The sequence below is a fragment of the Myotis brandtii genome, unplaced genomic scaffold (assembly GCF_000412655.1).
Source record: "Myotis brandtii unplaced genomic scaffold, ASM41265v1 scaffold561, whole genome shotgun sequence".
Lineage (NCBI taxonomy): Eukaryota > Metazoa > Chordata > Mammalia > Chiroptera > Vespertilionidae > Myotis > Myotis brandtii.
The window spans coordinates 1,473,707-1,484,078 of record NW_005370085.1 but is presented as its reverse complement, the minus strand read 5'-3'; the positions used below and the strand labels follow the sequence as shown (position 1 = coordinate 1,484,078).

The following is a 10,372-nucleotide window of genomic DNA, read 5'->3' as shown; positions in this document are numbered from 1 at the left end:
TGTCTTTTACGAGACATAACTGCTGAGCACCGTGTGTGCACGGCCCTCCCTGCAGCCCACGTGGGGACCGGGGTCCCGGCTGGGCTGCGTGGCAGCAGTGGACAGTGGCATGTCCTGCTAACAACATGCTGTGGGGGACTTCCCGGGTCAGTAAGAAGCAGTCATCACATGCTCTTAAGTAAAAAATAAATTGTTACAGAGTTAGCTTTGGGGTGTGGGGGGGAAGTGTGCAGTTGAGAAATTACTTGCCAAGCGTGGAGGCAGAGAGTGCGTACATTCGCACTCCATACATTGCAGGAGATCCTCTGTCCAGGGGGCTGAGATAGGACCTGGAGCAGGGGCCCCCACTCAGGCAACAGAGCGTTCTCCTGACTGGGAGGGGCAGGGACTGCTGGTCTCAGATGAGGAACATCATCTCTTGGGGTGTCTTCAAAGCATGGGACAGCCCCACCCTCCCCCACATCCCCTCCCGGGCCAGTGAGGCTCTGTCCATTCCTGTCACCTGTTACCCGGAAGGCTGCTAGGACTCTCCTGGACAAATGAGAGCCTGCTGCCCGCTTACAGGCGTCCAGCCCCACCCTCTTCAATCCCTTTATGACCCTGGGTCAGAGCAATTTTTCTAATTGCTCAGATCAGACCTTGTCTCTCCTGTTTTGGGGCCTCCCCTGGGGGCCAGTCCACATTCCTGAGCTGGGAGCAATTCCACAGGCTCATCTGCCCCCTCCGGCCTGCCCTAAGCCCTAGGCCAGTGGTCGGCAAACTGCGGCTCGTGAGCCACATGCGGCTCTTTGGCCCCTTGAGTGTGGCTCTTCCTAAGCCTTAGGAGTACCCTAATTAAGTTAATAACAATGTACCTACCTATATAGTTTAAGTTTAAAAAATGTGGCTCTCAAAAGAAATTTCTATCGTTGTACTGTTGATATTTGGCTCTGTTGACTAATGAGTTTGCCGACCACTGCTCTAGGCGGTCCCCTCACGGGCCCTGCTCCCTCCTACCTCCAGCCCTTTACCTCTGCACTTCCCTTTTGCCTGAAGTCTCCTCTCGTTCTCAACTCCTCCCCACTCTTCAAGGCTCCAACTTCACTTCCTGTGACTCCCAGACTGGACTGGGTCTCAGCTGGGGGCTCCCACTGCACCCCAACTCCCCGATACCGCTTCTGTTCTTCTCCCGGGGGGTTAGAGCATTGGCTGTTGCCCTCGCTGACTGTGATCTCACCGAGGACCAGGGCTATGCCTGGGTCTCCGTGTCCTGGCCGCCAACTGTTGATGGACCGAAAGAGTGCCCACAACCACTTTGGGAGGCAGGGACCTGGCATGACGTTCATTGTACGGATGAGACACTGAGGCTCAGAGGCCTGAGCTTGCAAAGAGCACTCAGCTAGTTCGGAAGGAGCAGGGTCGCTGGGCTGGGTGCTGGGAACGTTGGGGGCAGACGGCGCGTGGTGTCTGCTCGCAGTGCGCGTGCAGTCATGCAGGCGGCGAGTCGCAGTGGGGCTCACGTGGGCGGCCTGTGTCTGGCACGAACTGTTAAACCACGGCCGCCGCAGACACTCACGCTTCTGTCTTGAGGTTACAGGGTTACTGCCTCCCGGGTCACGAAAGGCTCACGGCTGCTCGCTGAGAAGGCCTGGGGGTGCTGGGTGCGAGCGCGACTCCAGCCATAGGTCTGTTTCTCAGAAGGGCTTCCTTCCAGGTTGAGATTTCTTTAAAAAAAAAAAAGTTTTTTAAAAAATTGAGGGCCAGAGAGGGAGAGATAGAAACATCAATGATGAGAGAGAATCATCGATCGGCTGCCTCCTGCATGCCCCACACTGGGGATCGAGCCTGGAACCTGGGCATGTGCCCCCGACTGGAATTGAACCTGGGGCCCTTCAGTCCGCAGGCCGACGCTCTATTCACTGAGTCAGACCAGCAAGGGCAGGTTGAGATTTCAAAGTCTGTTAACGGAAGCTCTTCAGCCCCTTTCTGACTGCAGTGAAGGTCACCACTGAGGCTCCTGGCTGTCCTCTGTCCCACGAAGGGTCTCCATGGGAGGCAGGGACCTGCGAGCTCCACCAGGGTCTGACCATCGTGGGGCCTCGAGGCTCCTGGCAGAGACGGAGTATGTGGGCCCAGGACAGGCTGAGGGATGCCTGCGGCCTGTGTGGGGACCCACAGGGACAGACAGTGGGACTGAACTGCATCCTGAACAGGTCTAGGCCTAGGGGCCATCAGGTCACTGAATCTTCTGTGGGAGGTAGGACCAAGCTGTGACGATGCCAAAACCCCATCTGCCACACCTGCAGGCCATGGGGACACAGCCTCTGGCCCTCACCCCTGCCTGGGGGGGGGGGGGGGGCCCCTCCTCTCCTGGGGGTTCTACCTTCTTGTCCTGTCCTCTCTGCAGTGACCGGGAGGACAGGGGCCCACTCCCTGGGAGTTTGTCCCCTCCCTCCTTCCTCTCCTGCCAACAGAGAGCACGGGTCTCGCAGAGGAAAGCTGTTGTGGGCTGGGAAGAGCAGGAAAATGAGGGCTTTCTAAAGGCTAACTTTATCCTAGCGACAGTGGTGCTGCCCTGCCCAGATGCAGAAATGGAATCCTTGCCTCGCAGCCACCAAGGGCTGAGCCCATGGCCTGGAGCCCCTAGCGGGGCCGGCTCAGCCAGTGGGTCTCCGAGGACATCCCCCTAGCCTGCCTCTCTGAACCCGGTGAGGCCACACGGAGGCCGTGGCTGCTGCAGGGAGGAGCATCTAGTGGATTCCACCCTGGCCTCCATGGAGGGCCCCCAGGCCACTGTCCTCTACCAAGGCAGGAGCCCGGGGCTTGGAGAACCCCATGGCTGCTGCTTAGAGCTGGAGAGTCCCGGCTGGGACTCGGGGAGCCTCCCAAAGACAGGGCAGCCTCTGAGCAGCTCCCGGCTGTGGGAGGAGAAGCAGCAGTTTCTTAAGAGCAAGGGGACCTGGACCACAGCCCCCGCTTCCTCTTCTGGGGAAAAACCGCAGCTCAGCTGGGCTGGAGAATTCTGAAGCTTGCCCCAGGGGCCTACAGTGCTGAGCAGGGGGCCCTGGGGCTCTGGATGGGAAAACGGGGGTGGGAGAGAAGGTTGGCTTGGATTCCTTATACAGTATTGTCCAAACTGAGGACTTCCGAACTAAGGCCCTGCCTTAACTATTACACCAGGGCAGCAGATGTACACTGGGACTTTTCAGGGCAAACCGGGATGTAGGTCACCCTACTTACCACCGCTTCCTAGCTGTGTGGGTATGGGCCATTACATAACCTCTCTGAATTTTTTGCAAAAAAAAAAAAGAAAAAAGGCCAATATCCTGTGCTTGTCTCCCAGGGCTGTTGGGGGGTGGGGTTGGGGGAGAGATAAAAAGAGTAAATTATGTCGAAGTTCCTAGAACCGCCCTTGGCATGGAGTATAGGCTCTCCATGTTTCTCCTCTTCCCGTGAGGCAGTGGGTCCCGTCCCTGGGGGTTAAAAGCAAGGACCTGTCAACTCTCGAGAGTGAGTTGCTGTGGTGGGAGAGGGTGTATGTAGCTGGAGTCAGATTCCAGTCCTCCCAGTGAATTCCAGAGGGTGATGAGGAGGGTGGGCCAGTGAACCGCCCTAGGCTGGAAGCCCCTGGTGGGCTTGGCCCCTCCCCTCTTCCCAGGTGGTGACTTCTGCACCCGTAGAGGCCCTGACCAGGGCCCAGCCTGGAGTGGCTTTGCGGTCACCATCTTTGCAGTTGCCAGAGGCCCCGGTTTTGGTCGGGGCAAGTCAGTGGCTTCAGTCTTCCTGCGATTGCCCGGAGTGGATGCAGCCACGTTCTCCAGGGGATCTGTATTTTCTGTGCCCGCAGGAATTGAAGAGCCTGTTCCAACCCAGACATTTTTAAAAAGAGCTGGGTGTTGGACTTGGCCCTGCCATTTGATCCTGGTCAAAGGTCAAAGGTCTCCAGGCCTCAGATTCCTGCTGGAGGGTGGGGATGAGTTAGTTCTGTCCTTGGGGATGTGATAAAAGATGGAGGTGACAGTGCTGGCTGCTCAAAGCTTCTACACTCCGTCACTTGGGGCTCCCACGGCATTGCCTTTACCCATCGTCCCCTTGCCTGGGAGCCCCTAGAGGCGGAGTGGACACTCCTGAGGGGCTAGCAGTCTCCACTGTCCAGGCAGATGAGGTCCTCAATACAGGAATGAATGAATGAGGTTAGAGCCGGGAAGTGACTCAACATCTGTGACACCAGCTCTGTGCAGGGGCTGCCCCTGACCCCTCAAAGCCAGCACTCCTGTCGGTGGAAGGGTATGACCTCCTGCCAGATGTCCTTGGGCATTGCCAACTCCGCACGGTGGCCTCACACGGGGGACATCGTCCCAGCAGCCTCATCTACTGGCTACTCTGCCCTCCGTTTCCTTTCCTCACTCCAAGAAGGTTCTCTGGCCACTTGCCAGGACTTGCTGGAAGGTTGGTTTCTCGAAAAACGTCAGCTCTGGGAGGCACCTCAGGTAACAGCCCCCAGCGGCCTCCTGTCCAGCCAGTCTCCTCCGTTAAATGCGTCACACTAAGGTCCCAGGTGGCAGTCAGTAGGTGTGCAGCTCCAAGGGTGTCCCTTAGAGTGGGAGCAGGGTCTACCCCCATACCCAGTCTCCCTCCAGACGGAGGCCACAAGGCTCCCAGCCACTCTGTCCTTAACACCTGTGGTCCAGCCAGGACCTCCCCAGCTCTACCCTCTTGACTGAAGTGGGACACCAAAGTTACTTAGAGCTCAGAAACAAGATTTCTCCAAAAACGGGGTACTGGAGCTCCGATAAGAGGTGCCAAAATTCCACTTTAAGACTTTCTGGCCAACCAGCCTATTCGTGAAGGGTCTTATAGGGTAAGGCCCCCTAGTACCGAAGGACGACACCAACATTGAACATATTCTCACCAACAGAGTGTCTGACCATTTTCTTGTTGTTCCCAGATGTTGGGATATTATTTTATGCTGATAATTCAATGGGCAAAATGAAATGGCACCTCATTGTGTTACTTCATATTTTTAACGAGGCAGATTGAGTGTTTTCCACATATTTGTGGGCTGTTTTTATTTCTTCTTCTGAGAAGAACCTATTCACACCCTTTTTTCTACTGGTCTGTCTTTTCTTAATGATTTATAGGTGCTCTTTGTATATTGCAGATATTACTCCTTTGTCATATTTTTTCCCGTTTTCTGTCTATCTTCTAATTTTGCTTACGCCTTCTACAGTTTTACAACGTCCCATGCGTGTCTTTTCCTTCAGCTTCTGTGTTTCACGCGTGCTTGGAATTTCTCTCACCGAGATGATTCAGCTGCTGCTTCAGACATTCTCAGAATCAGCAGCCACAAGGCTTGCAGTGGCAGCAAATCATGCTTATTCAAAAGAAAATGTTTACTTTAAAAATAGAACTGTCACCCCAAGCATTTATTTAAGCATTAATAGATACGGGTAAAAATTACAAATGGCATAACAAAAGTAACAGCTTTATATTCACAGATGGTCAGATGCTGACAAACAAGAAACAAGATCGCTGTACATTGAGATTTGGTTGTTAGGAAAATGCATATGTCGGCCTGAGGAACGGTCTATTCACAGGCTTTGGTGGAGCCATAATCCCCAATTTTCTACTGATTCCTGCTGCCGCCTGAGAACCACGTGCAGTTGACGTTGGCCCGGGGATGCTGGAGGATTTAGTTTTAGGAGATATCTTTCTGCACGTGGTAGATCTCCTAAAATGTGACAAAGAAAATTGAAATGTTATATAAAACCCCAAAAAACAGTCTTTTTCCCCCTCTTAACCTGGAAAGAGCTACATAACCCATGATTTTCTTGGGTCTGACATGTCTCTCTGCCTATAACCCCCCTGGGTTAAGGTCAGCTTCCTTTACAATTCAAGGAGGAAAGGACTCTGCTGTTCTTCAGACGAATTTATCTCCCTAAAATGTCAAGGACTGTTCCTGAATTCTGTGACTTGAGGCCAAATCATGTGCCTTCACTCCACCTACACCTTTCATAGCTGATAATCGGACCCCTCCCTTGGGACAACAGAGCCCAGATCTATTCTAATCAAATAAAGAAAGTACAGGTACCTTGTTTTAAGGCCCCAAATGCCTGGACAATACACTCTGGAATTACCGTGCTTGCACAGCCCAGAGAAGGTGGCTGTGTGCATGGAGATGGGGGCGGAGCAGAGCTGAGCCTCTTCCTGCCCGGCCCCAGCCAGGGGAAGGCTGCAGATGTGGTTCCCTGGGGAGCCTGCGAGGGCTCGGGTCTGGCACGTCTCTGTCACCGCCACGTCGCCGCAGCTTGCTGGATTGCCTACACTCCCAGGTCTGTGTTCTTGTACCGCCCACTCGCTGCCTTTACAGTCAGGGAAGAAGCCCTTGCCACAGCCTATTACAAAGTCCTTCAAGCACCTCACTTCCCTCACTGGCCTGAAGATAATAGCTATTCTTTCCTCCTCCCTCCCACCCCCAATAAAATGTAAAATAAATAAATTTAAAAAACCCCCGCAGGGCCGCATGTTTACAAGGATAACAGCCGGCAGCATTCTCTATAGAAGCCTTTTTCTTACACAAGTATTTCCTGCTGCTTCGTAACCAGGCTGAATTCACGCCCAACACGAATTCCACAGCATCGGGGCTGGCAAGTGGCCTCCCATCTCTGAATTCGGGGGCCACTGGTCTGTGGTAATGACATTCTGGTGGGACTAGGTCAAGAGTGGTTTTTCAACATTGTTCAACTCTTGCTCCAGGGCAGTATGACCACAGAACTGGCAAAGATGTGCTAACCCGGCAGAGCAGCAGCCTGCATTTCCCTATGCAGATTTCCTGCTGAGATACTAAGTCCAGAGCAAAAACCTGCTGTTTCTGTTGATTTACAGAATGAATCTGCCAACAGCAGCCTCCATCTCACCCAGGCCATCCATTTTACTCCCACTTAGAGAGCTGGCAACACAACTTGGGAACAAAATTCGTTCATTGTGTGCTATTCTCAAGTGGTACGGTTCCGGTAGGGTGGAGAGGTAAGGACCTTGGCAAAGAGCCACGTTTGTTCTGCCATTGTGCAGAGACTCTCAGCCAGGTGAGCAGTGGAACCGGAGGAATCGTTCAGAGAGGCTCTGGGGAAACGAGGAGAATGAATACAGACACAAAGAGGCTGTGACAAAGGTAAAAGAAAGTCACAAAACGGACTGGTTTTAGGCGCAGGGATCAGAGAAGAATCCCATCACAGATACACAGGCTAATTAAAAACCAGCATCAAAACTGGGACTGGTTTTGGGACTGACTGAGCTTCCCGACTTCTGGTTAGATCAGGTTCTAGGCCACAGGGCAAAGTGCTTCACTCTTATAGACAAAAGCTGTGAAAACGGAATAAGGGAGCCAACGGCAATGGACACTTAAAATATGGTTTGCTTTGTTCTAACAAGTAAAAATGAAATCGTAACCATGGCTAAGGACTTTCCAGGGACTACATGCAGAAATGAAAATGCTCTGGGCCCTAGCTGGTTTGGTGCAGTGGATAGAGCGTCGGCCTGAGAACCAAAAGTCCCAGGTTCGATTCTGGTCAAGGGCATGTACCTCGGTTGCAGGTCCTCTCCGGCTCGGACCCTGGTCTGGGCTCCTGCAGTTTGGTGCAGGAGGCAACCAATCAATGTATTTCTCACATTGATATTTCTTTCTGTCTTTCCCTCTCTCTTCCACTTTCTCTAAAAAAAAAAAATCAATGGAAAAAAATCAAATAAAGAAAGTACAGGTACCTTGTTTTAAGGCCCCAAATGCCTGGACAATACACTCTGGAATTACCGTGCTTGCACAGCCCAGAGAAGGTGGCTGCGTGCATGGAGATGGGGGCGGAGCAGAGCTGAGCCTCTTCCTGCCCGGCCCCAGCCAGGGGAAGGCTGCAGATGTGGTTCCCTGGGGAGCCTGCGAGGGCTCGGGTCTGGCACGTCTCTGTCACCGCCACGTCGCCGGCAGCTTGCTGGATTGCCTACACTCCCAGGTCTGTGTTCTTGTACCGCCCACTCGCTGCCTTTACAGTCAGGGAAGAAGCCCTTGCCACAGCCTATTACAAAGTCCTTCAAGCACCTCACTTCCCTCACTGGCCTGAAGATAATAGCTATTCTTTCCTCCTCCCTCCCACCCCCAATAAAATGTAAAATAAATAAATTTAAAAAACCCCCGCAGGGCCGCATGTTTACAAGGATAACAGCCGGCAGCATTCTCTATAGAAGCCTTTTTCTTACACAAGTATTTCCTGCTGCTTCGTAACCAGGCTGAATTCACGCCCAACACGAATTCCACAGCATCGGGGCTGGCAAGTGGCCTCCCATCTCTGAATTCGGGGGCCACTGGTCTGTGGTAATGACATTCTGGTGGGACTAGGTCAAGAGTGGTTTTTCAACATTGTTCAACTCTTGCTCCAGGGCAGTATGACCACAGAACTGGCAAAGATGTGCTAACCCGGCAGAGCAGCAGCCTGCATTTCCCTATGCAGATTTCCTGCTGAGATACTAAGTCCAGAGCAAAAACCTGCTGTTTCTGTTGATTTACAGAATGAATCTGCCAACAGCAGCCTCCATCTCACCCAGGCCATCCATTTTACTCCCACTTAGAGAGCTGGCAACACAACTTGGGAACAAAATTCGTTCATTGTGTGCTATTCTCAAGTGGTACGGTTCCGGTAGGGTGGAGAGGTAAGGACCTTGGCAAAGAGCCACGTTTGTTCTGCCATTGTGCAGAGACTCTCAGCCAGGTGAGCAGTGGAACCGGAGGAATCGTTCAGAGAGGCTCTGGGGAAACGAGGAGAATGAATACAGACACAAAGAGGCTGTGACAAAGGTAAAAGAAAGTCACAAAACGGACTGGTTTTAGGCGCAGGGATCAGAGAAGAATCCCATCACAGATACACAGGCTAATTAAAAACCAGCATCAAAACTGGGACTGGTTTTGGGACTGACTGAGCTTCCCGACTTCTGGTTAGATCAGGTTCTAGGCCACAGGGCAAAGTGCTTCACTCTTATAGACAAAAGCTGTGAAAACGGAATAAGGGAGCCAACGGCAATGGACACTTAAAATATGGTTTGCTTTGTTCTAACAAGTAAAAATGAAATCGTAACCATGGCTAAGGACTTTCCAGGGACTACATGCAGAAATGAAAATGCTCTGGGCCCTAGCTGGTTTGGTGCAGTGGATAGAGCGTCGGCCTGAGAACCAAAAGTCCCAGGTTCGATTCTGGTCAAGGGCATGTACCTCGGTTGCAGGTCCTCTCCGGCTCGGACCCTGGTCTGGGCTCCTGCAGTTTGGTGCAGGAGGCAACCAATCAATGTATTTCTCACATTGATATTTCTTTCTGTCTTTCCCTCTCTCCACTTCTTTCTCTAAAAAAAAAATCAATGGGAAAATATCCTCGGGTTAGGATTAAAAAAAAAAATAATGCTCTGGGCAGGTGTGGAGCCACTGTCAAAAATATCCTCGGGTTAGGATTAAAAAAAAAAATAATGCTCTGGGCAGGTGTGGGCGAGCCACTGTCCAAGTCCTAGCTGTAAATTGAGACCAGGCTGGTTCAACCTTGCAGAAGTTCCCCAGGCCAGGCCTTATTTCCACATCATAACCTCCAGGGGACTGGACCACATGCCTTTTAAGGACTCTTACTCTGTGTGGGCTCCTGAGGAAATGAGTATTTCCCAAAACGAAGGAATAAATGAAGAAAATAAAATGTCCCCACCGAAGAACATCTGTTGGTCACTTGAGCATTAAAAACCACAAAATTAAACTAACATTTACTAATGCCTTTAATTTCTGTATCCTGGCAGAAGAATTAGCACATGCAAGATGTTTGTTTATGGACTTAACAAGAAAGTGACAATTTGGTAACATTTGCCTTCCCCTTTCTTCCCTCACTCAAAAAAAAATTTTTTTTTATTACCCAGAAGGAAGAGAGTCACAAAAAACTGCAAAAGAAAAAACACAACAGCTTGCAGAAATTGACTAAGGACTTCTTTCCCTTTTCTGCAAGCATCTCTGTGACAATATGCAGTTATCTGGGAGGCGGTCACCCAGACTGCTGGGATGGTCATGATCCTGCCAGACCTTACTTTCCTGGTGAGGACAGAGTGTCCTTGCAGAAGACAGGGAGAAGGGCTGTGTGAAGCAGTGCAATGATGAAGAAATACGAACGCTGCCCAGATCAGCACCCAGCACCTGACAATACTACCTTTGTTCCCCCTGGGCGTGCTTACAGCGCCCATAGCAGGTGAGTCCCAGCCCGGGGGTAGGCACATGTAGGAAAGGGAGGATGGAAGCCATTTTCGCAGTCTCTCGGAGCCTGGCTTGCCTGAGCTTTTTTTTTTTTTTTTTTTTTTTTTAAATTTTTTTTTTTTTTTTTTTTTC

The 10,372-nt window shown here is 51.6% G+C and overlaps 1 protein-coding gene across 1 annotated transcript in view; it reads right to left on the bottom strand.

The window, feature by feature from the left end:
• Positions 1 to 5,390: 5,390 nt before the first annotated feature.
• Positions 5,391 to 10,372, bottom strand: part of BLM (Bloom syndrome, RecQ helicase-like) — a 75,475-nt gene continuing 70,493 nt past the window's right edge. Inside the window, exon 22 of the mRNA XM_005878480.2 lies at positions 5,391 to 5,710. Coding sequence (XP_005878542.1) covers positions 5,533 to 5,710 — 178 coding nt within the window. The 3' untranslated portion in view covers positions 5,391 to 5,532. The remainder of the gene's footprint in view (positions 5,711 to 10,372) is intronic.